At 33.1% G+C, this 26,640-nt stretch overlaps 1 protein-coding gene across 3 annotated transcripts in view; it reads left to right on the forward strand.

The window, feature by feature from the left end:
* PLEKHH2 (pleckstrin homology, MyTH4 and FERM domain containing H2) overlaps nucleotides 1–26,640 on the forward strand; it is a 141,726-nt gene that overhangs the window by 81,886 nt on the left and 33,200 nt on the right. For all 3 annotated transcript variants that reach the window (XM_074286700.1, XM_074286699.1, XM_074286701.1), the window contains 12 exons: nucleotides 1,200–1,275; nucleotides 6,480–6,574; nucleotides 7,240–7,384; nucleotides 10,059–10,195; nucleotides 10,295–10,405; nucleotides 10,702–10,788; nucleotides 13,938–14,096; nucleotides 16,987–17,067; nucleotides 20,422–20,601; nucleotides 21,317–21,425; nucleotides 22,521–22,633; nucleotides 23,711–23,890. In XM_074286700.1, coding sequence (XP_074142801.1) covers nucleotides 1,200–1,275; nucleotides 6,480–6,574; nucleotides 7,240–7,384; nucleotides 10,059–10,195; nucleotides 10,295–10,405; nucleotides 10,702–10,788; nucleotides 13,938–14,096; nucleotides 16,987–17,067; nucleotides 20,422–20,601; nucleotides 21,317–21,425; nucleotides 22,521–22,633; nucleotides 23,711–23,890 — 1,473 coding nt within the window. The remainder of the gene's footprint in view (nucleotides 1–1,199; nucleotides 1,276–6,479; nucleotides 6,575–7,239; nucleotides 7,385–10,058; nucleotides 10,196–10,294; nucleotides 10,406–10,701; nucleotides 10,789–13,937; nucleotides 14,097–16,986; nucleotides 17,068–20,421; nucleotides 20,602–21,316; nucleotides 21,426–22,520; nucleotides 22,634–23,710; nucleotides 23,891–26,640) is intronic.

Raw genomic sequence — 26,640 nt, forward strand, 5'->3', positions numbered from 1 at the left:
TCTATCTGCTAGGCAATGTCCTTTCATGGTTCTAAGCCTTTTTAACTATAGATAAGACTGGAATTCATTGTGTTAAACTATTTTCTTCTCCTATTTCCTGATTGCTCTTCATCTTGCTCTTCTTTTTCTGAGTCCACTTGATCTTGGAGAAGTAATTCTGCTTTTCAAGTGCCTCTTAGCAGCCTAAGTATTGAAAACGGATTTTCCAAGGTTTTGTGACCTTTTTTTTCAATAAGAGGGGAGTAAAATAAAAGTACCAACTTACCTTTAGTCTAAGAGCATAGGTTTAGAGCTGGGTGGAAATTTGGAGGAGGGTCAGCTCCTATCATTTTATAGATTGGGAAACTGAGTCTCAGAGAAGTTAATGTGATTTGTTTAAGGTCACCCAGATAGTAAGTGCTGCCAAAATTAAAACCCAGCTCCTCTGACACCAAATTTGGTATTCTTTCTGCCTCACTCTTTCTAAGCTCATTCTTCATACTTACTACAATCTATCTTCTCCCAATTATCCAACCTGTTCTGTTTTCTGAACTTTTTTTTTTTTTAAACAAACCTCAAATCCGATTTTTAGTTTGCCTTTGTTCTTCTTCTTCTTTTTTTTTTTTACTTGGATAGATATTAAGAATAACAAAATTCTTGTTTTAAAAGATCTTCACAATCTCACCCATTCCTGCCTCTCTGGTCATCCCCTCTCTGCATTCTGAGTTGTTGACTTGTTGTCTCTGAAACCCAACATTCCATCCCCTGCCTCCATGTCTTTGCTTTGGAAGGGACCTTTGTGACTGAGATGTTCTTTCTCTGTGCTCTGCCTTTTAGAATGCCAAGTTTCCTTAAAAAGTTAGCTCATATGCCATCTTCTTCATGAAGCCTTTGCTAGCTTAAGTTCACTTTGTAAGTGTCTATCTACAAACACACTCAGATAGACAAATATATGCACATACATGTAGTATACTCCATTTGAATGTAAGCTTTTTGTTTTTATACCTTCAGGACATAGCACATTTAAGGAAAGAACTAGACATGATCTTCTAATCCCCTACTGAAAAATGGAAATGGCTCCATGTGTACCCCTCAAAATAATATATTTTATTTAGCACTGACAATAAAACTGTAATACTACCACAGAATGATAAATAAAGGGAAGTTTGAGCATCAAAAATGCCTGGATACTCTAATTTAAACCTCTGTCTTTTAACCAGGAAAGCAGGATTTATGCTGTGGCCAAATCAGGCATTCGAATGTCCGAAGTCTTCAATACAGATAATGTTAATAAAAGTAAGTGATTTGGTTTTGTGTACCTTGAGGAATTTTCTGAGGGCTTGTGGATTATCTAAGACTGCCATTGAAATAAACAATAGAAGGATTTAAGCTTCATTCAGAAAATGATCTTATATTATTGGGGGTTTTTTCAAAGTATATGTTAAAATTCATCATTTCCAGTTTAGAGTTGTATACTTTGAATTCCAACACAAGATTCATTCTAGTTAGTTTTCTTTGCTGCAATAGTTGTGAAAAAGATGGAGATAACATATAAATTAAATTATAATTTAATTAGGAGGATTCACACAGATTGAATGATGGGTTGGCTGTACTCAAAGAGTAGGGCATTATTAATGGTTCCATGAACATTTAGAAGGGTGACCTCAGTGGTATACTTCTGTGTTGTTTAACATTTTTATCAGTGACTTGGATAAAGGTATAAATATTAAAGTTATCAAATTGTAGATGGCATAAAAGTGAGAGGATCAGTTAACATATTAGGTGACAGAAGTTTCAAAAGGACCTTGAACATTGGTTGAATCAAATAAGATGAAATTTCTTGGAGATAGATGGAGATTCTTGAGTCTGGGTTGAGAAAAATCACAAAGACCACTTGAAGAGACATAGTTGGACAAATATTTGAAAAAAAATTAAGAATTTTAGTGAGCTGCAAACCTAAAAGTAGTTAATAGTACAATACTGCAACCAAAAAACTTAATGTACTCTTTTGTTGTTATTCAGACTTTTTCAGTTTTGTGTGATTCTTTATAACCCCACTTGGGTTTTTTTTTGGCAGAAGTAGTGGAGTCCTTTGCCATTTTCCTCTCTAGTTCATTTTATAGAGGAAGAATTGAGGCAAACAGAGTTTAGTGACTTGCCAAGATAACACAGTTAGTAAGTGAATGAAGACAGATTTAAGATCACCCAGATGAGTCTTCCTCAGCACCCTATCCACTCTCTAGCCACTAGAGTTGCCCCAGGCATCATTAAAAAGGTCATAGTGTCCAGGGTTTAGGAAGCTTATAATGATATATTATAATTGTATATGTATGTGTATATATATATACAATCTTGTATATGAATAATTATATTACACTCTTATATATGTATATATATTATATTCTTGTATGATTATAAGCTTCCTAACTCTAGACACATTTGTAATGTTGCATTTGGTTTTAGGTGTATAATTTTAGAAGAGACATTGGTGAGCTGAAAACATTTAGAGGAGGTCTGCTGGGATGGTAAAAGGCTTTGAATTCATGTCATATGAGAATCATCTAAAGGAACCAGGAACCAGGCTTTGAATTCATGTCATATGAGAATCATCTAAAGGAACCAGGAGAAGAAATGACATAAGCTCTGTTTTCATGTGTTTCAAGGGTTGCTTCAAGGATTCATCTTGGTCTGTTTATCCCCAGAAAGCAGGATCTGAGTAAATGGGTAGAAGTTAAAAAGAGACAAATTTAGGCACAATACAAGGGAAAATATCCAGCAATTTAAAATGTCTAAAGTAGGATGGTATAGAGTTCCAGTCTTCTGTAGGAGGAGCTCATGAAAAGTATAGAGGAGCCCAGCTCTCCCATTTTTACTCCATTGGAGATCTAACATGAACTCTAGATTGAATAATAACCAAAAAACTCCAAGATAAATGTCAGTTAGTTTTTTTGTCTTTTAAAAAATTATTTGTTATAAGAAATGACTGCCTCTCTGGGAACAGGAAGGACTAAGGATATATGTGATATAAAACAAAAGATATCAATAAAAAAATTTTGTTTTAAAAGGAAATGAAGGAAGTTATAAATGAAATTAAAGTCATGGAGAAAAGATTTAGAAGAAGAATTAATGGCTTAGAATAGAACGTGATAAAATTTATCTAAGATAGAGATGTTTTGTCAAATAGTGAATTCTTATCCCCAAAGCTGGGGTCTTTGGGTTTGTCAAACACTAGATCGCTATAGTTATTAACTATTTTGTCCTATGAACCTAACCTATTCCACTGATCAACTACTCTATTTCTTAGCCAATACCAAATGGTTTTGATGACCACAGCTTTTTAATATAGTTTTAGATCTGGTACAGCTAGGCCACCTTCATTTGCCTTTTTTTTTTTTTTTTTTCCATTAATTCCTTTGAAATTCTTGACCTTTTGTTGTTCCAGATGAATTTCCTTGTTATTTTTTCTAGGTGTGTAAAACAGTTTTTTGGGGAGTTTGATTGGTGTAGCATTAAATAAATAGATTAATATAGGTAGTATTGTCATCTTTATTATATTCACTCAACCTATCCAAGTGCATTTGATATTTTTCCAGTTGTTTAGATCTGATTTTATTTGTGTGGAAAGTGTTTTGTTGTTTTGCTCATATAGTTCCTGACTTTCCCTTGGCAAATGGATTCCCAAATATTTTATACTATCTATAGTTATTTTTAATGGAATTTCTCTTTGTACAAGATAGAGACTTTTTGACAATTAGAATGGATCAAATAAAAATTAATGACTCTATGAAACACCATGAAATATTAGAATAAATCAAAGATGGAAAAAGTGAAGAAAATGTTTTATAATCATCTGATTACCCAAAAATCATGATCCCCTAAAAAATTCCTAAATACTGTATTTTGAGAAATCATAAATAAAAGTTACCGAGATTCCAGAGGACAAAATGAAAATGGGAAAGAAGACACCATTTACCTCCAGGAGAAAAAAAAATGAAAATTCCCAGAAAAATTACAGCCCAAATTAAAAAATAACTTACCTAACAGGAAAAAAATAGAGTAAAGAATTATCAAAAATGAATTAGAAAGGTAAATACATCTGAGCACTTGGAAGGAGCCGGATGATAATGAAAGTAATTATAGTCTAAGGGGAAAAGAAAAAAAGTATATCTTGATAACCCTCATGTCAAAAGTCGTAGGAATTAAATATCAAACTGATGAACTGGATTTAGCTGTTTTTAATAATCTTAAAAGAAAGAAAATAGAAGAAAATGGAAATGTCCAAAAGAAGAAAGGAGTGTAGTTAAAGGAAAGAACTATTTCACATAGTTGGGCTATGTAAGATCAGGAATATATAAACTTGGAAGATGGAGTGGGCAGAAGAGGCAACCCGAGAACCTCATTTTGATCTGAACCAGATTAGAAGGGCTGAGTGCTAGCATGCACATAGAATCTGGTAGAGAAATACATTAAATTCAACAGGGAAATAGGAAAAGACCAGAAGAGGAAGAGTGTGATTTTAGAGAAAAGATAGATAATTAAAACAAACTCCAACATCCAAGAGTGAATTGTGATGGGGAAATTAAAAAGAAAGATGAAGAACTTGTGTCTGGGAAAGTTAATGAGGTGAAGAAAGACATTTGTTATTTAGTTATGTCCAATTCTTCATAACCCCATTTGGGCAAAAATACTGAAGTAGTTTGCTATTTCCTTCTCCAATTCATTTTACAGATGAGACAATGTTAATTGACTTGCCCAGGGTCGCACTATTAAGTATCTGAGGGTAGATTTTAACTCAGGAAGAGGAGTCTTCCCTATTCCCAGCCCAGTGTTGTGTTTTCCACCTAGTTTGGGGGTACAGCAGAAGTGGGGAGTGGGGAAAAATAGTTCCCTATATTTATAGATCACTAATATAAAGCATGGAGCAGCTAGGTGATGCATTGGATAGAGTGTGGGCCGTGGAATAAGGCAGGCTCATCTTCCTGAGTTCAGATTTGACCTCAGACATTTACTAGCTGTGTGATCCTGGGTAAGTCACTTAATTCTGTTTGTCTCAGTTTCTTCATCTATAAAATGAGCCAGACTAGTAGCTTTTCCAAGCTTTTCCAAGAAAATCCCAAATTAAATCATGAAGAATCACACATAACTGAAAATGACTGAAGAACAAAGTGTAAAGAACACTTTCTCTTTTATCACTTTCTTTGTTAAGAGAGTTGATTCATTGAACAGAGTGGAAAACAGCAGATTATAGCAGATATGGAGGGGGTGAATATGCAACTAGTCATAACCATAATTCCATTAAGGAGGAATCGATCACAAGAAATTTTTGAAACACAAATATTCACAGAGTTAAAATAAGAGTTTGATGTAATTTTTTTTCATGTAAAAAATGGAAAGGGCTGTCTCAGGAGCTAGTGACTTCCTTTGTATTAGATATACTACTCTCACTGAATTTAGGAAGACCTGAGTTCAAATGTGATTTCAGATAGTTCCTAGCTATGATGCTATAGGCAAATTTTTTAGCCTTTGCCTTAGTTTCCATATGTCTAAAATGGAAATCAGAATAGTATCTAATGCACAGAGTTATTGTAAGGCTCAAGTGGAATAATATTTGGAAAATATTTTGTAAGCCTTAAAATGCTATATAAGTGCTAGTTATTATTATTATTGTTATTCTCATTGAGCTAAATTTTTATGCAAGTATTTTGTAAAAAAAAAAAAATCCTTCCAATATTATGGAAAGATTTGAACCAAATTGGGACATTTAGGCCCTTTTTAGCTCTTTTTAGCTCTCACAATCTGACAATTTTTTACCTAAAAAAGGACACATACAAAGAATTTCTTATATAGGATTTTCACATTATGGAGGTGTAAAAATAGGTAGTAATAAAAGACTTTTATGGCAAAGCATTTCCCAGTAATAGTACAGTAGTATCTTGGAATCTTTTTCTTGTCCTGATGGCCTCTTATTCTTTTCAATTGTACATAGTCTAGATTTTTTTCACTTTGATAGCAGAACTTCATGGAAGTAATAACATGTAATTAGAATGTGTTTGCATGAAATAGTCATTCATTTGGGAAAGATCAACAAACAAACATTTATTAAACATCTTTTGTATACTTAGGTTATATTAAATACTTACTGTCAGAAATATAGAAAAGTAAAACATGATTACTACTATCCTCAAGTTAATTAGGAACTAAATGGGAAAAATAATTAATTTGTACCTCCTCTCAATCTCCTATTCACATGAAAAGCACTGAACAATATTCAAATACTGCTATCAAAGTGAAAAAAATACTCAAATACAAAATTATGTCTGAAAGTGTATGTTACAGAGCCTAAGTGCTATAGTTCATACTGTAGAAATCTTAGTGAAAAGGTACTTGCATTAAATATTTTCATGTCATTTCTAAATTTTATCACATTCAGAAAATATTATTTACTCCACTCCCCTGGCATTCCAATACATAATTGTTATTCATTTTCTTCTTGGTTTCAGATTCTTTGTTGATGCCTTCTTATTCTACATCAGGACTGTATACATCTCTGATTTACAAAGATATGACAACCCCAGTGTATACAACTTTGAAAGGGGTAACTTTATCATTATTATTAAACATGGGGTAGTTGTGAAAATTTTGGACAATATCCTTTATTCAGGCTCTGAATTCCAAACTTGGTATTTTTTCTGGATATGACTTTGAAAAGCATATCAGAAGTTCACATTTGTGAATTGTGAATATAGGAGCAATGGAAAATGTCTGGAAAAGATATTGACTACTACAAAGCCTGAGTTGGTTCCTATTGTTCTCATGTAGATTTTTCCTATTATTCATTGTTTAAAAGAACCATATTGGTAATGATGTAGTAATTAAAATTCTAATTTAGAAAGATCTTTATATCCATCTCGGCTCTTCTTCTCCCCAAATAACCTCAAATATGTTTGAAATTAGAATGATTTTATTCAGATGTTGACAACACTTGTATTTTTAAAGGCCTTTTATGTCTACAAAATCTTGTTAGAATCAGGTGGGCTTTTTAAAAATGCCACTTAAAAATGACAAAATTAATGTGTTTGTGAGGCTGTAAAAAATTTTCTTCCATGATTTGAATTTATGAAAAATTATCTTATATGTGTTTGTTTTGTGTTTATATATATATATATATATATATGCCTGAACTCATGAGAAAACAGCTGTAGAAAGATACATAGATATGCATATTTATATTTATGAGATGATTGTGCTACTTTTCTTTAGAAAGCAACCCAAATAAGCAACAGCCCATTCATAGAGGAATCATCAGGATCTGAGGAGGAAAACAGCTCCAGATCTAGCTCTCGGACATCTGAATCAGATTCTCGAAATCGAAGCAGACCAGGGAGTCCTCGAGCCATGAAACGAGGTAAAAAGCCCCCAGAGGAGACACTTTACCTGTACATGAACACCAACTAATTTGGAAAATGTATTGGGAATATAATGTCCATAGTATGAGAGTTCTTCATCAACATGTCTATTTTATAGCATCTAATTCCAGTGAATCTCTGATTCCATCAGTTTGGGTATTCCCTCCAGTGCTAATCCAGCCTATCCTTTCAGCTTCAGCAGTGATGTCAAACTCAACTGGAGATAGGAAACATTAAATGGTATAAAATCAGATTGACTTAGAAAACCATATATTAACATTGTCTATGTTTTTTTCTTTAGTAAAATATTTCCCAATTACATTTTAATCTAGCTTGGACCTGTAGTCAGGGGTATTAAAAGTCACAGCATGTTTGATAACTCTGCTCTAGTATATACCATAAACTCTTGGATTCAAGAGACTGGACTTATTATGGTGACTATATTACTAAACCAAATGTGTGACCTTCATTCAGAAAGTTGTTGCCCTTTCTATATCTTGTTTTTTCAGCTGTAGAATGGAAAAATGATAGCTGCCCTGCTTTTTTCATATTGTTACTATGGTGGTTAAATAAGATATTGGACTGTATAAAATGAGGTTTCTCTTTCAACTTGATTGTTTTATTTCTTGATTATTTTTTCTGATAATTTTCAGAGTATGCGATACTCTACTAGTATGATATTCTACTTAAAATCAGAAAAACATCTCCCAACTGTTTTTCATCTAGTATTTTTAAATAAAATAGCAGCCAGTAAATGTTTTAAATGTGTATGTCTCCTGTAATTGTTAATAAATTGTGGTGCATAGATACATGTTCCAGTGAAATGTGATTACATAAATGAAGATCTATAGATCATATAACCATTAACATATGCAAAAGTATTATTCAAAAGATAGGTGTTATTTTAGCCATTAGAAATTTATGTCAAATAAGAAACAGTAATGGTGTATATTATTGACATAGAAAATTACAACCTGATCATTGAATGTTAGCAACCATGTTGTATCAATTCCTGCTAAGAGGATAAGTACCCCAGTTTTGGATTTTATGTCTTGTTCTAAAATTAAGCCCAAATTCAAGTTTTAAAAATATAGTATATTTCATCACAAGGGAGGGGACTTTCTTTTATTTAGTGATTTAGCACACATGGCTTACTAGGTGGAAGTAGATTTTCCTAAAGGAAATGAGTCATTGTGGAAATGACTTTTTAAACTCTAAGTTATAAGAGGAGAAGAAAATGACACTGAATCATACTTTAAAATGACTCAATATTTTTAAAAAAGCATCACATATTTTAAAAGTTAATGGGATGAAGTATATGGCAGGATAAGATCTCTAAAACAGCCCATCAACATTATAAAACATGGACACTCTAGAAAGATATCAAAGTAACTGGTAAAAATGTTTGCCAAAAGGGACTTTTTAATAACAACTTTAATAACTCTTTAGCTTATTTTGAGAACCTGAACCAGATATGAAGTAATATCACACAAAAAGAGCTATGAAATGCTGTCATTTGAAGTGATAGGAAGTGATGTCACCAAACAAGACAATAGGGTAAATGGGAAAATGTTGGATATTGAGTCAAGAGAGCTGAAATTTGAATGATGTCTCTGACACTAACTGTGTGACCTTATGCCAAGACTTTTTCTTCTTTAGTTTAGGTTTTTTTCTGTAAAATGCAAATTATTATAACTATAATGCCTACCTGAGAGGACACATACTGTAGGGGATAGAGAGTTAAGTTAGGAAGACCTGCTACCCTGTCTCAGATACTTCCTACGTTTGTGACTCTGGACAAGTCACATAAATATGACTATAATTCACAGGGACAGGTTAGTGGTACAATATGTAGATTACAGGGCTTGGAGTCAAGAAGAATCATCTTCATGAATTTAAATCTGGCTTCATACATTTATTAGCTGGGTGACTCTGGGCAAGTCACTTAGCCTAGTTTACCTCAGGCTCCTCCATCTGTAAAAAGATCTGGAGGAAGAAATGGCAAGCCATCCCAGTATTTTTACCAAGAAAATCCCAAATGGGGTTACAAAGAGTCAGACATCATTGGAATGACTGAACAACAAAATAACTTGCAGAACAAATGCTTATTTCATTCATACCTAATAGGAAAACATCAAGACTTTAAAAAAAGCCAACAACTATTTCAGTAGATGGGATGCTCACATAGATGGAGTTATGAATTTTGTAAAACAGTGATATAAGAAGAAATCTATTCTAAATGTAGACTTGAATGTATTTATTCATGTAAAATAAATCTCCATATCATTTTTTTGGCTCAATAGAGACTTGTCCTGGCTACCAATTCCTTTCCTTATTTTTCTGACTTGTGTTCTACATAACCAAATCAAGTGTATGTCTAAAGGTTAATCCATGATAATAGGAGATAGTACACTAACATCTCTTAGAGACACTTGAGGGCATGGTTTAGAAGGAAAGGGACCTCAGTCTTGTTCAAAACCCCTGTTGTATGGTGAGAAAACCAGACTCCAAGAATAAGAGATTTGCCCACGACCAGATAGTGATTATCTAAGGCATGATTTGAACTCAGATTCTCTGACCCCAAAGCTAGTGAGTGCTTTTTCCAATTTGTTATCAGCCATATGTTGTGTCAACCTGATGTATAATATGAATGCATTTTATTTCATTAATCAGGTGTGTCTTTGTCCTCTGTGACTTCTGAAAGTGATTATGCTATTCCTCCTGATGCCTATTCAACGGATACAGAATGTTCAGAACCAGAGCAGAAGCTCCCCAAAACATGTTCCTCTTCCAGTGATAATGGAAAAAATGTAAGCACAGTAATATCTTTTCCCATTAATAAATCCTTTAGTTAGGAGGGTCCAACAGTTGATGATACACTTACAATATTTTTTCTTTTCAAAAATTAGGAGCTCCTGGAAAAATCTGGCTATTTGTTAAAAATGGGTGGTAAAGTAAAAACCTGGAAACGGAGATGGTTTGTTCTTAAAGGTGGCGAATTACTTTATTACAAATCTCCAGTGAGTATGAGGCACTAATTGTTTACTATAATATCCTACAAATAGTAACTCAATCCCTGGATTTCCTTTTGATCCATAGAATACCAATAATGACAACAAAACATTTTTTTAAAAAATTTGTTGTGTGTTTGAAAGGAATAATAGAACTGTTCATAATAGATTTGCCATTTCATGTACGATCATATTTTTATTGTACTGTTATGAAAATGCTTGTTTTATTACATAAATTAAAATAAAATTTTAAAAACTTCATTGCAGATTATCACATTAAATTCAGTTTTCTTTCTTTTATACAGAGTGATGTCATTAGAAAGCCCCAGGGCCATATTGAACTTAGTATGTCCAGTCATATCATTAGAGGAGATAATAAACAAACAGTTCAGGTAATTATCTTAAGTATTTTTATATCCTATATAATCATCTCTCAATTATCCATGTGAAAATAGGAGTAGGAATATAAATTTGTGCTCATTATGTTCCCCTAAGAGAATAAAAGCTCTTTGAGAATTTGGTCAAATATAGCCTCTGCTGGGACTTTGTACCAGTCGGGAATTCCTGGGTTCAAATTTAGTCTTTAATGTTGTTTGATTTTCGAAGAGAACTAATAATATCAAGAGGGTGATGTCTTAATTTGAAAGCTAATTGGATTTAAGTGAGGCAGAGTAAGTCATCAGCCTCACTCTCTCTTCCAGAGTCCTAGGATCCAGTGGCAAGACATATATACAGATGACTGGAGATGGCCCTAGATGCAATGGGCGACCTTCCAGTCTCTGATTACTATTACATTACATTACATTACATTACATTACATTACATTACATTACATTACATTACATTATATTATATTATATTATATTATATTATATTATATTATATTATATTATATTATATTATATTATATTATATTATTATCTAGTATTGTATACTAGATATTAGTAGTTGAAGTTGCTGGGACAATAATTTAATCTTTCTACTCCCTAGTTTCTTTTTTTTTTCTCCAGTTTCTTCATTTGTGAAATTTGTGGGGTGGATTTGACCTCTAAAATTCCTTTCAGCTCTAAATCTATCAGCTTATGACCATTTGATTTTGAACTTGTTTCCTCAGCATCCAGTAGAGTGTTGACCTAGTAGATATCTTCATAAATGTATGTTAGCAGTCTAACACACATTTATTTTTTAAATTTTTAAAAGCTTTTTATTTTCAAAACATATGCATGGATAATTTTTCAACATTGACCCTTGCAAAATCTTGTGTCTCAATTTCCTCCCTCTTCCCCCTACCCCTTCCCTTAGATGGCAAGTAATCCAATATATGTCTAACATACATTTATGAAGATACCTACTAGGTTTTGAAGGAGTGATTCAATACAGCCAGATTCACCTGTTTGTTGAGACCTGGATAAGAGCATGCAATAGAGAGTTTGGCATTTGATTAAGTTCTACATCTCCAATCACTTTTCTGCTCTTCCCTTATCTTCAGTGTTCTCAGTCTATCCTGTAAACTAAGTATCTAATTAATTTACATTAAGATGTGAGTGATTATCTGATATGTTATCCATCCTGGGAGTATATTTGAAGAGGAAACAAATCTGGAAAAAGTAATTAATAAGCCAAAGGAATATTCTTTAGTGGTGTAGTTTAATACTGTTACCAGAATAGGGAAGATATTTTTGTATAGGATAACTCTGACAAGTATCCCTTTAATGGGATGGGATCCTGTGATTAATCCTGTTATTTCATTGGACTAAATAATTCTCATGGAGGAATCTTTCCTTTCCAGTACACATTAGCACACCTCTACCATTTGAGGATTGCCAAGGGGCATTGAAAGGAGAAGTGATTTACCCAGGATCTCATGTTTCAGAAGCAGAACTTGAACCCTTGACTCTAAAACTAGCGCTGTCTACTGTTCCAGGGGGTTCTTAACCTTTTTTTGTGCCATGGTCCCCTTTGGCAATCTTGTGAAACCTATGAACCTTCTTCTCAGAAAATTTTTAAACTACTAAAATTCATAGATTTAAAAAAACAATTATATTGAAATAGAATCACTAAAAAAATGTTAAAGTTCACAAATTAGTGTATCAAGCATTTATTAAGTGCTTACTATGTACAAGGTTAATCCCAAATTAAGAACCCTTGCCCTACATTATATTGCTTTTATGGACTTGATCCTTAGATATATGCAGAAAAACACCACCTATGTCATGTGCAAGAAAACCAGCCTTGCCAGAGATCTGCTAAAGAAAGGTAAGTCACTAGAAAAGCAGTCTTCTGTAGGCATCTGAGGGATGAAATTTGAAACTCAGATACTTCTTTCTGATATACCTTTAATGCTTGCACCATTGTTCTAAGAATAAGACTGAGAAGGCAAGCATAATCTTGATTAGCAAACAAAGAGAAGCTGTAGAAATTACCTACAAGAACATAAAAAGAGGAACACAGCCATTAGAGAACGGTTGACCATGTTGGAGGAGCATGGTGGCAGACAAACTTACCAGAAGTATGAAATGAAAAGTTTGGAGTTGATTTATCTTGTACATTAACTGCAATCATGTATAAGATGCAGAAACTTTCCCTGTATTTGAAATTTAGTGTGCCCTTAAATTTTTATTTTTGCTAGAGATCTACAATTCTGTAATTAATGATCCTCTCTGTAACCAAAAGAGATACACCAGTGAATTTGTTCCTATGCTAAATTCTTTATTAGGAAATGTCTTCTAATAATTACTCCTATTCCAAAATTTTAAGCAATTATATGAAGCCTGGAAGGGTCCTCAAGAGTCCAGGTGATACAAGGACAAGTTATTGAGTTCTGTACTCAATTTATCATCGCAGGAGTCTGTTGTTAAAGTTAAAATAATTTGGTTTTATGTTGAATGAGATTTAGTATTGCAGTTTTTACAAAATGGCCAAAATGTGAAGAATAAGAATACATTGATAAATCAGTCAATAAATGTTTATTAAGCATGCACTAGGTGCGGGGCCCTGTCCTAGACACTGGAGATCCAAATAAAAAGTGATCTCACTCCTACCCTTGATAAGCTTACATTCCACTCAGGAGGCAAAATACTCCCAGGGATATAAACTATACTTCTGACTGAATTGATATAAGAAACTCCTGAATGTGGAAGTTTCCTTTACCAATACAGGCTACTATCTTCTCTGTAGTTCATAGTCTTATAGAGCTTTAGGGGCTGAAAAGTTAAGTGATTTGCCCAAGATGATACAGCAAATATATCTCAGAAGCTAGACTTTCTGAATCCAAGGCCAGAATGCTATGAAATGCAACTGCTTTTCAAAATGTTCATAGGTCATTAAATTCAGCTTCTACTTTTTATAATCACACAGTGATTAGGGATAGAGAGAGGGAGAATTAACAGTTAGATCAGAAAATATTATTACTTAAATATTACATTTGTTTTCAAAGGCAAGGCATAAAAAAGCTCATTTACTTCCTTGTTAAAAAAAAAAAAACTTATAAGAAAGAAACTTTATAGTATTTTTCAAGACTTACTTTATTCTCCCATTCTAGTTGACTACTGAGAAACGCACTTACTACCTGACAGCAGATTCTCCCAATATATTAGAAGAATGGATTAAAGTTTTACAGAATGTCCTTCGAGTACAAGCTGCCAATCCGCTTTTCCTCCAACCTGATGGAAAACCAACTGTCAAAGGCTTGCTTACCAAGGTAGAATGCTAGGATTCTGAATGTCTTAAAAATGTTCATTGTGCAGAAAACATGTGTCACGTCTTCCTCTGTTCTTATGTCTACTTTATCCTGTATGTAGCCTGCTTGGCCATGGCTATTTGCATTAGTCTGTGAGTTCCACAGGGGAAAGCAATGGATTTTGCGTATCTTTGTGTTCCCCAGCACATAGAACAGTGGCTGGCATATGGTAGGTGCTTAATAATGCTTGTTTACTGCTCAGTTAATACGCCATCACATAGTTCTTTTGGGTTTTGGTTCAGACCTATGATTTTATTAATCTGGGAAGCTGCCATTGAGGGAACTCTTTCCACTGATACAAGATCAGCAACTTCTCATGATGTATATAGTGTCAGCCTGATACCCTGAGGGATTCAGTGATTTGCCAGTGGCCACACAGCTAGGCTGTATCAGAGATAGCATTTGAAACCAGATAAATGCTAAGTGATTAAAGACATGCAACTTAAGTTTCTTTTCCTCATATTACTTACAAAAGCTTGTCCACTCCTATATTACTGTAGTCAGAGTTTTTAAGTGGAAAACTTTTCATGCAGTTTTTGGATTTAGTTACTTGCTCAGAGTTTATATGTGGATTATTTGAGCTACTTCTATATAATATTCTAATAAATCGGGGGAGACAGCTTTTCAAGTTGTCAAAATAATAAGCATATAAAATTAATGTGTATGGAGATTTAAGATAAATGCTAACTAGTTAACTAATTTGGTTCAAATTATTATCAGCTACACTAGGTAAATTAATGCCTAGGAAAGAAACTATTTTTTAAAAGAAATCAAATTGTTCTTTTAACTCTTGAGTTATGCAAGATAATGAGCTTTGGGATCATCTCTAATCTTTAGGGAACTTCTTCTGAAATTACTCCCTGTTCCCTTGTTTTAATTTATTCTGAAATTTTAAAAAGTAAGAAATTAGGCTATTACTTATGTAATATTATCTAGTTACTTTATATTTTTAATAGAAAATATTTAAATGGCCCTCATTCTTTCTTAGTATTACTGTTGCTAACTCTTCCTTCCCAGATCTCTCCCTAAATCCTCCCCATTACCATTAAAAATTGGAAAAAAAATACCTTTGTAACAAATAAGCATAGTCAGCAAGATAAATACATACAATGAATGTGTCCAGAAAGGTTTTTCTTTCTCTGTAGCTTGTTTCTAGTCTTTTCTAGCAGGATGTGGATAGTATGCTTTATCTTCTGGAGACATGGTTGTTCATTGCATTGATCAGAATTCCAAAGGTTTTCAATGTTATTTTTCTTGGCAGTATTGCCATCCTTTGAATAATAGATATCCTGATTTGCAGTTACTTAGAATAAGTTTTTCTCATTTTTTGTTTTGTGTGTCGTCACCATTTATAATTTTGCTAAAGAATATATATCACTTGCTGAGTGAAATGAGCAGGACTAGGAGATCCTTATATACTTCAACAACAATATTATATGATGATCAATTCTGATGGACGTGGCCATCTTCAACAATGAGATGAACCAAATCAGTTCCAATAGAGCAGTAATGAACTGAACCAGCTACACCCAGCAAAAGAACTCTAGGGGATGACTATGAACTACTACAGAATTCCCAATCCCTCTAATTTTGTCCACCTGCATTTTGGATTTCCTTCACAGGCTAATTGTACACTATTTCAAAGTCCGATTCTTTTTGTACAGCAAAACAACTGTTTGGATATGTATACATATGTATACATATTTAATTTATACTTTAACATATTTAACATGTATTGGTCAACCTGCCATGGCGGGGGGGGAGGGGAGGAGGGGAAGGAGGGGAAAAATTAGAACAAAAGATTTGGCAATTGTCAATGTTATTAAACTACCCATGCATATATCTAATAAATAAAAACTATTTAAAAAAAAAAGAATATATATCACTTCATTAGCAGATAGAGTTCTGGATGTGGAGACAAGAAGATGTGATTTCAAATGTGATCTCTATCACCCACTGATTTTGTGACCTCAGATCCCTTATTCTCTCTGACCTCAGTTTCCTCACTGTACAATAAAAATGAAAGTAATAGCAACTATCTTAAGAGGATTGGTGTAATATGAGATAATACAAATGCTACACAAATGTGAGCACTTAGAATCATTGTTCATTTCAAGGCTACAATGGCTATAACCACATGATATGCCAGAATTATCAGAACTCTCTATAAAGTTTGCTCCTATACAATGATTTACTCAAATCCATTAAAAGCTGTAAGTGTACATCAGTAAAGACATGTTTCTGAGCTTGATAAAAACAAATACAAGTCAAATGGGATATTTCTCCACCTAAGCAGTGCTCCAAACCACCAACTTTTAAATAGTTGAATTCTTTGTTTAACTATGGGTTTGAATGATGATGGGGTGACCAACTTCTGGGTTTAATTGTCCATTTTGCTTTCTCTTATTAATGTTACTATAGTGTGGTAATTTTTTTTACTTTTAGTACACTACTCTGTGAATATTCTACACAAAGACTTTTATGAACACAACAAATAGCTCAATTATTAATATAAAATTTGGTAAAACATTTCCCTTCTCAAGTATATATATGTAAAATAAAGTAATAGTAGTCTTAGATAATATGCATATATATTATTTATAGTTTTCTTTTCTTTATGTTCCCAAGAAGCCTTTTTACTATCCAAATAAAATATTTCTATAGATATTTTAAAGGTTTATGCTACATGTGTTTTTAAAGCAGTATTTGATACCAATTACAAAGTATATGTGCATTGGTCAAACTAATTTTGGATTCTCTATCTATACATTCAAAAATAGAGTAGGGAAAATGTATTTTGAGGTACCAGATTTCTGAGATTAATTTTTAATTCTTTGTAATATAATTCCAGGTGAAACATGGCTACTCTAAGAGGGTTTGGTGTACACTCATAGGAAAAACATTGTATTATTTTCGTAGCCAGGATGATAAGGTATGTATGTATGTATGTATGTATTATTATTATTATTATTATTATTATTTTTTTTTTTTTTTGCTGAGGCAATTGGGGTTAAGTGACTTGCCCAGGGTCACACAGCTAGGAAGCGGTAAATGTCTGAAGCCAGATTTGAACTCAGGTTCTCCTGACTTCAGGGCTGGTGCTCTATCCACTGCATCACCTAACTGTCCCATATGTATGTATTTTTAACCAACAAATTAATTAGAAGAACTTAAAAATTATAACTGAAATTTTTTCACTGTAAAGAGTTATCAATTTTGAATTAGATTGAAGTCTTGTTTAAAACATACTATAGATTTTCAAGTGGCACACAGAGATTATAATTCCTTTTACTCTGTCTAAGAATGTCTAATAATTTGTCTTAGCCAAGAAGAAAGAGACTTCTTGTACCATCTATTGCTTTTCTCCTCAGGGCCTAGCAATCTCCAAATCATATTAAAGATTTGCTGAGAAACATATTAATAATAATAATAGATAACATTTATATAGTGCTTACTATGTCCCAGGCCCTTTGCTAAGCATTTTACAATTATTATCTTATCTGATCTTCACAACAACCCTGGCAGATAGGTGCTATTATTATTCCTATTTTACAGATAAGAATAGACAGAGTTGTATGGAATTTTAGTTTGGGGTTTTGATATGGTTTGATAGGATGGAATCCAAAGGATCTAACATTGGAAGGTATTGAAGATATAAGAAATGGAAATTTACATGTTAGGGAAAGTTCAAGAATCATTGCATGTCAGTATTATAGTAACCAGATGCAAGAGCTCTGAGATGATACATGTATCCAGTACCCTTTAGATACAAAAATTATCTGGCCCTACTGGCATTTTAAAAATTTGTGATGTAGCATCCTTAGGAGGTACCCAGTTGATGTCTGGGTAGTCCCTAGTGAACTAGTCAATTATAGATGTAAAAGAGAATAGGAAGATGAGGCTGAGAGATAGTCTGCTTTAGTCATCACCAAGAAACACTGTGACATAAAAGAAAGAGATAGCTTAGTGTCAGATTGTAGAGACCCTTAAATATTTGGCTAAGAAATTTGTATTTTCAACTGTGATGGATTTGACTCTTCTCAGCAATTTGGTGATCCAAGACAATTCCAATATTCGTGGAAGGGAAAATTGCCATCCACATCCAGAGAGAGAACTCAAAAATAGTATTTTCACTTTTTTGTTTCTTTACTTTTTCTTTCTTGTGTTTTTCCCCCTTTTGGTTTGATTTTTCTTGTCCAACATGGCAAATATGGAAATGGAGTGTACATGTTTAACCTATATAATAGCTTACTGTCTGAGGAAAAAAGGAGGTAAGGAAGGGAGGGAGAAAAATTTGGAAAGCAAGGTCTTATGAAAATGAATGTTGAAAACAATTTTATATATATTTGGAAAACTAAAATACTATAAAGAAAAAAACAAAGTTTATACTTTATTTTTTAAGATATAAATAACTACAGAAGGTTTATGATTAGGGAGGTTATGTGATCAGACTTTTACAATATAAAGATTATTTTAGCAGTGTCACAAAGGATGGATGACAGAGAAGAATGATCAGATCGAAAAGAAAATATTAATTACAATATTTTAAATTTAATCATATAGCTATTACATGATTATAATATAACAAAAATAGATATGAATATCTAAACTATATTATATATCCAAACTAAAAACTTAATGATTAATTACAATAAAAGGAGAATATTGTGCAATAATTTAGACTAAACAAATTGAAGACCTGAAATACAGTGATGAGAATAGAAAGGAAAAGATTGATAAGAAAGATATTTCAGAGTTACAGTTGACAAAGATTTGGCAACTTAATATATGTAAGAATGAAAGAAAAAAAATATGGAAAGACATGCTTTTATGATGTAGTAGGGTACCTCATTTTATGTAGTAGTTATGTTAAATCAGATTATTATAGTAGTAGTTTTTAGGGCCTTTTGAGGGGGGGAGTTGTTTTATAAAATTGGAATAAAGCCTAACATTTCCCTCATTAATGAGTTTCTTCACTTTCTTTCAAGAGCAGACAGTTACATGTTGGCTAGCCAACTTGGAAAAAAAATATATGTATATATGTGCATATATTGTATTACTCCCATGTCTTCAAACCTAGCTCCAGGTTCTTTCTTGAATATCAGGTTTCCATCATCAGTGTCCTCTTGGACATTTCAAACTGAAAGTCAAGAGATAGTTCAAACTTAACATATCTAAAACAGACTTTGTCAAGGGCACCACATCTTTCCAGTCTTCCAAGTTCATATCATCATCTGCTCATAGCTCCATTACTACAAATACAATCTATAGCTTATTTCTATTTCTACAGTCTTATGAGTCTGACTATATTTTTATTTATTTGTTTGTTGTTTTTATTTTTATCTGACATTTCCCTCTTCTTCTCTTCAGAAATCCTCACTAATAATGGAGAAAAGCAATTAAAACCAATTAATATAATGATCATAGTTGACATATATGCCTCATTCTATAATCATAGCCACCATCTCCTCTCTCTTAAGAAGAGGGAAGGATGGTTCATTATCCATATCCCAAGACCAAGATTTGCCATTAAAATTAATAATTATTTGGCTTCCTTTTAGTGTTGCTTTTGTCTAGATTATTGTTCTAAGTCATTGTTCTCTGGTTCTGATCATTTTGCTCGGTATCAGTTCATGCAGATCTTCTACTCTTCAAATATCTATGCATTATTTCTATTTTTCTGTATGCATTATTATAGAACAATAGTGTTCCTGGATATATATCACAGTTTGCTCAACATTTCTCTGGTCATAGGCAATATAACATGTTCCCAGTTTTTTGCTACCACAAAGGATATTTCTGTAGATATTTTGGCATACATCAAGACTTTCATTCTTAGAGGTATTATAAATTTAGAAAATTCCCAATATAACAATTCTTTTTCTTACTACCTTTATAAAAATAAAATAGCAGCTAGGTGGCAAGATGGGGAGAATGTAGGACATAAAGTCAGAAAGATCCAACCTCAGTGACTGCTAACTTTGTTACCCTGGGTTTTTGTTTCCCCCTTTTCCCTCAGTTTCCTCAACTCTAAATAGGGATCATAATATCACCCAACCTCCCAGAGTGGTTGTGAGGATAAAGCATTTAGCATAGTGACTGACACATAGTAAGTATGTAATAAATAATTGCTCCCCTCCCCTTTTTTCTTCCCCTTAAGAAGTTCAAGAAATCCTCTACTTTGTTAATGTCAGTGAATCCTGAAAACAGTGTTTAATCTAAAAGAATCCAAACAGGAAAATAATTTTAAAAGTAGTTTTCTCACCATTACTGATGTTTGCTTTAGTTTCCTTTAGGTCAGATTAAACTTTGGGAAGCTAAAGTTGAAGAAGTTGACAGATCTTGTGATTCTGATGAAGATTATGAAGCTAGTGGTCGAAGTCTATTATCTACACATTATACCATTGTTATCCATCCCAAAGAACAAGGACCAACCTACCTTCTGATTGGATCCAAGCATGAAAAGGTGACAAGAAAATTTTTTTCTAATACATTGATTTAGACAGAGGCTTATTCTCTATAATTAACAATTATTCAAAGCATTCTCAGAGAAATAAGAAAAGGAACATTTGTCATCAGTTATTTTCAGCTCATTTTTTAAGGAATACACCCTTCCCCCCCCCCCCCCAGTTTGGATGTTGGCCCACAGCCTTTACTTGATCTGTCATTTTTCAGTCCTGATGCTAACTGTTCCCAGAGGCTGAATTTAGGGGGGAAAAAAGATGGTCAAAAGCCCTCACTTTGAAACTATTCAGTGGTTATAAGATGTCACTTCTCTCATAAGGAAACATTTCTGGAGGGAAAACTAAAGGTTTTTGTCACATCCCTGTTATGTTCAGTGACCTGGTAAAAAGCTTTTGTCTAATATAATTGAAAATGAACTGTTTTCATTTATTTTAGTCTCTTAGAGACAGCTTCCACCTACCAACTTGATGCACTCCATAATTTGGTCATGCTTTCCTAAGAAATATCTGTAGAAGATAAAAAAAAAAGGTGATGTCAGTAAGATTTAGGCACATGGGAACAATTCAGACTCAGCCGAACTGAAATGACTCTATAATTTTGAAAATGCAAAAGTTTTCCAGCCCAAAGTCTTGATTCATATATGTAAAATTTGATTTTTCTCAAATAATTGAAAAAATTTTAGTTTGTTATAGTTATTATTATGATCTGTTTTTAAGGACACTTGGCTTTATCATCTAACTGTTGCAGCCGGAAGCACCAATGTAAATGTTGGATCTGAATTTGAACAGCTAGTTTGTAAATTGCTTAATATAGAAGGGGAACCCAGTAAGTATTTCTTCCATTTCCTAAATATGAGTTTGTCAGTTTCTGAAAGTAGAAATGTATTCCTAGAAAATTAAAGTCAACTTTTCACAATCTCTTTCTATACCAGATTTCTAATGATAAAAACTACTTCAGCAAACATGTTTATAGATACATGGAAGTGCAGATTTGTTGAGTAAATCTTTGCTCAGTGTTTACTTTTGCAATGTGCTAGTAGTGTTAGAAAGATAAATTAGACCTGGTTCCTGCCCTCAAAGAGGTTATATTCTAGGAGTAGATATAAAAATGTACTTAAATAATTATAGTGCAAAATAGAATGTGATAATTGTGTGGGAGAGGCACAAAATGTTGCAAGATCTACAAGGAAGGAGTAATTATTTTTGAGAGGAAAGGGAAGATCAGATAAGGAATTTGACCTTCAGCCTGAAAGATAGAAGTAGGTTTGCAGTTGATAAAGATAAATATACAGTAGAATAAAGGAACATTTCAGGTACAGGAGTAGTTTTCCAAATATTTATCTGAAATTGACTATATTGACTTAAAATGGGAGCTAGGTTGCACAGTGGTTAGAATGTTGCTACTGGAGTCTGGAAAACTCCTCTTCCTGGGTTCAAATCTGGCCTCAGACACTTAACTAATTGTGTGACCCTGGGCAAATCACTTAACCTTGCTTGCCTCAGTTTCCTTATATATAAAATGAGTTGAGGAAGGAAATAGCAAACCTCTCCAGTATCTTTGTCAAGAAAACCTCAAATGCAGTCACAAAAAGTTGGATGTACCTAAAAAAAAACTGAACAACTACCATGACCGAAGCCCTGTCCTAGAGAGTGGGTTACTGAGACCAAGTGAAAAAGTCTCAGTCTTCAAAAAATTTGTGTTCCTGAAATCGGATTAGTCTTATACCTTCTACTTAGATCCCAGTTATCCCTGCTTTATTTTTTTTTAATCACTCTTTTCCTACCTCAAATTTTTCTTGCTTTGTTCCATTTCATAGGGTAAGCAAGACTTGAGTGAGCCAAATCTCTCTGAAGGGTTGATTTAGTCAAAGGTAAAATCAATGAATTCTTGTTTTAATCGAGTACTTTATTCTGTGATCAGCTTCTCAGATATGGAGACACCCTGCTCTATGTCATAGCAAGGAAGGAATCAGTTCTCCTCTGACAACATTGCCTTCTGAAGCTCTGCAGACTGAAGCTATTAAATTATTTAAGGTAAAATCCTACACCTCCCAACTCAAGGGAAGAGGGTGGTGAGAGGCAAGAATGTAAGTATTATTGAAATAAATAAAACAAAAAAAAATCTAACTCAGAAAAGAAATAGCAGAAGAGCATGTTATCAATGAGAACCTTGAAAATGCTTTTTTTTTTTCTAAAAATTATTTTATTAAAAAAGCAGAATAGAAAAGAGGGAAACAGAACAGAACAGAATATTATTGTGCCCAATTATTGTCCCCAATATCAGGGAGGATGCAAAATATGAAGATACATAAATATAGAAACTCTGGCCTATTCTGGGTTATAATCTTGAGAGTATTGAAGACCATAGAAAATAAATTCAAAGAGATGACTAAAAGACTGGAAAAAATCTTTGGGAAAAAGTTAGAAACTGTCCCTGAATAAACCCAAAGGGTAGTTTTAATGGGCCTTTAAAAAATTTTAATGCTCATAGACAGACCATGTTACTCTTCCCTTCTGAGGACAGAACAAAAGAAATTAAACTCTAGAACGAGAGATTTATATTAACTACAATACAAGAATTTTGTATCAGAGATATTAAATATTGCAGATCCCTCTTTTTCTACATGTATTTTAACACCATAAAGATGCTTCTTTTTCCTGTTCTTCCCTTATAATTCAAAAATAATTTTTACAACACAGTAAGAGATGTTTTTTCCTTTAATGGGAGCCCTGTCTGAAGGCAGGTGATTGGACTAGAACTCTCAAGAAACTTTCCATCTCATTTTAATTTACATTAGTACTTCAACTATTCATGCTGACTGATTTACAGAATTATGATGTCATATTTTTTGCTTTTTCTTTATGAAAATAATATTATAGAAATATTTTTACTGGAAGGACTTAGAATTGACGTTACAGTAGCTTGAAATGGAAAAGGTCTTGAGCAAATTATTAAATCAATCCATTGCCTCCTTTTTTTCTTAGGAACATAATGGTTATTTTGGCCAAAAAAAATTGCTATTAAGACCTAAGTCAAATTAATGTCATTACTGGAGAATGCCATTGCATTCATACTTCAAATAAACAATCTTTGCTTTTCTTCATGTGCAGACATGTCAGCTCTTTATAAATGCTGCTGTTGACTCACCTGCCATTGATTACCACATATCTTTGGCCCAGAGTGCTTTGCAGATCTGCCTCACACACCCTGAACTACAGAATGAAATTTGTTGTCAACTCATTAAACAGACAAGACGAAGACAAGTACAGAATCAACCTGGGCCATTGCAGGTACTTCTGATTCTCTTAATTTTGTGGCATATACAAAAGTAATTTGAATTTCAAATAGCTTTCTTAATTAAGCATCATTGTTTTTAATATTATTCAATAAAATACTAGGGTATTATAAATTGTTCTTTTTATAATAATATTGACCAATATTTTATCTTTCTTAGGCTTACTGTTATCTCTAAAACCTTTCTGGACTCTGGTTCCCTCTTCCAGGGAAAGGGACACTGATTTATAAATGCTCCCTTTTTTCCTTCATCTCCAAACTCCTAATATGGCAGGCTGATTCATTCTGGGTAGATGGACAGAAAAGCTGAATCCAAAGTCCTTGTATACTTCAAATGAAAATGATTTAACTGCCATTTATAATACTACAATAATGAAAACATAACATGCATCAATAGTGAGAAAGGATTGAAGTTCAAATACTTTATATGGGAAAAGTATTTGTAAGTGTCCTGTATTTATTTGTAAAGTCAAAAGACCTGGTTTTAAAGCTTTTCTGAACCTCCACCTCAGTTAGAAAAGAGGTTAAATTACATACTCCCTAAAATTTCCAGCAATTTCAAAATCCAGGTATCTAAGTAAGTACAGAGGAATGTTTGACTCAGCCTTTACACTTAGTATCTCTATTTTAATCCAGCATCCAAAGGCTGTAATTTGCAGTTATATTAGTTTTTTTGTTGTTTGCTAAAAGGCTTTTTTTTTTTTAACCTTCTGAGAACTTTGAAAATTCCTTCTCAGAGAAGAATCCCACAAAGTGTCATTATTAATTGGAGTTATTAATTCATTCAACAATGGACAGGAGAAAAAGTCAACTATTCACAGCAAAGAAAGCATACAGTTCAAGATTATTCTAAGTTTCTTTACCGATAATGAAAAATGCTATTTAAAAATATTAATCTTTTAAAGAAAAACACCCTAAAGGCCAACCTTCAATAAAGTGGGTTGATTTCCGTGAAAGATCTATGATAGAACATGGAGAACAAGCACACCAGATGAAAAGACAGTATGCATTGTATTCTATCTCCATAAGGAAACATCAGTGAGATTGCAGATCTATTGGAGAATTTTGGTTCTAAATATTAAACACCTCTCATCTTCCTTTTCTTGTTTTCACACAAATGCACACAAATAACATATTTTGCCAAATACAGTTGTCATTTATATTGTCTACAGAAGAAATGGCTCTTTAAGAAATTTTAATGAAACTTTTTTATTAAATTGCTTCTAACTTCTAAGTAGTTTTATTTAGGCTTGTCTAAAGAAATCTTGTCATAAATTGTTTTTTAAGGAATATGAGCACCTTTCTGGAAATTTGTCAGAGCAAAATACTTTATGCTGATGGGCATTGATTAACTCAACATATAAATCAACCTAACTTTTAAAATGTAACTGAGGATGAATAGAGCATGCAGAGGGATTGATCTTTCTGCTTCTCCCTGACCATGTATGGGTGACTCAGTGTTGAAGGGGACTGGTGCTTTGTAATAGTAAGGCAATCCCCTTATCGACTGCAGAGCAAGAAGAAGTGATGATTCTGTGGAACTTCAATCAATCAATCATCATTTATTAAGCACCTGCTATGTGCAAGATATTTGCTAAGTATACTTTAATAAAGGAGATGACCCTTGAAATTTACTCTCAACTGAACTTAAGAAAGGAAGAATACACACACACATACAGAAGATTCTTAATTTCAAATTAATTCTAGTGCCTTCCCTCTGTTAATTACTTCTTATGTATATTGTATATAGCTTGCTTTGTATCTGTTTATTGGCCCATGGTCAATCATTTTGATGAGCAATGTTAGATTGCCTCATTTTTACCCCCTCACTTAATACAAACTGCTTCTATATAAATATGACTGATTAATTGAATTTCAGGGAAGATAGATTCAGAGAGGAATTATTTCTATTCCTATTCCTACAAATGTATTTATAGCATTCTTTTTTGCAGTGGCAAAGAATCAGAAACTGAAAAGGTACCCACTGATCAAGGAATGGCTGTACAGGATATGATGTATAAATGTGACGAATTCCTATAATGCTATAAGAAATAATGAACATGATGACTTCAGAGAAACCATGGGAAGAGTTATATGAACAGAATGAAATGAGGAGAATCAGGAGAGCATTTTATACAATTACAACAATATTGTAAAGATAATCAACTTTAAAGGACTTAGGAACTGATTAGTGAAATAATCACCTTGATTCCAGAGTTCTCAGAATGAATTCTGCTGCCCTTCTCCTGTTACAGTGGTCAGGGACTTAATGTGCAGAATGATATTTTTTCAGAGAATATAACCAGTGGAGAAATTTGTTTTGATTGAGCATATGTAATATTAAAATGTATAGTCTTTCTTCCTCACTTGGTGAGAAGGGAGAGGGAGGGAGAGAAGATAGATTTTTGCTGATTGGAAAAAATAATTATTTTTTAAAAATGAAATGAGTGCCCAAAGTTCCTTCTGTTGGCCTTTCAAGTGACATCACATAGCTCTGAGACTTCCCCTAAGAGTGAGTCCAATCTCCTTTCTTCTCACCCTCAAAACTATACAGCTGTTAGAACATAGCAGCTAAAGTCTCATGCCCTACCAAGGTGACTTTGGATTTGGGGTTGCCTTTTCTGTATCTGTTCTTTCCTGATGTTGGGGAAGAAATAATATTGATTCTCAAAGAAAGACAATATAGAGCTGGGGGAAAAATGTAAAATCCTAATCTACAATCTTGTAGACTGCTTCATGTTGATGT

This window comes from Sminthopsis crassicaudata, chromosome 2 (assembly GCF_048593235.1).
Source record: "Sminthopsis crassicaudata isolate SCR6 chromosome 2, ASM4859323v1, whole genome shotgun sequence".
NCBI classification, from domain to species: domain Eukaryota; kingdom Metazoa; phylum Chordata; class Mammalia; order Dasyuromorphia; family Dasyuridae; genus Sminthopsis; species Sminthopsis crassicaudata.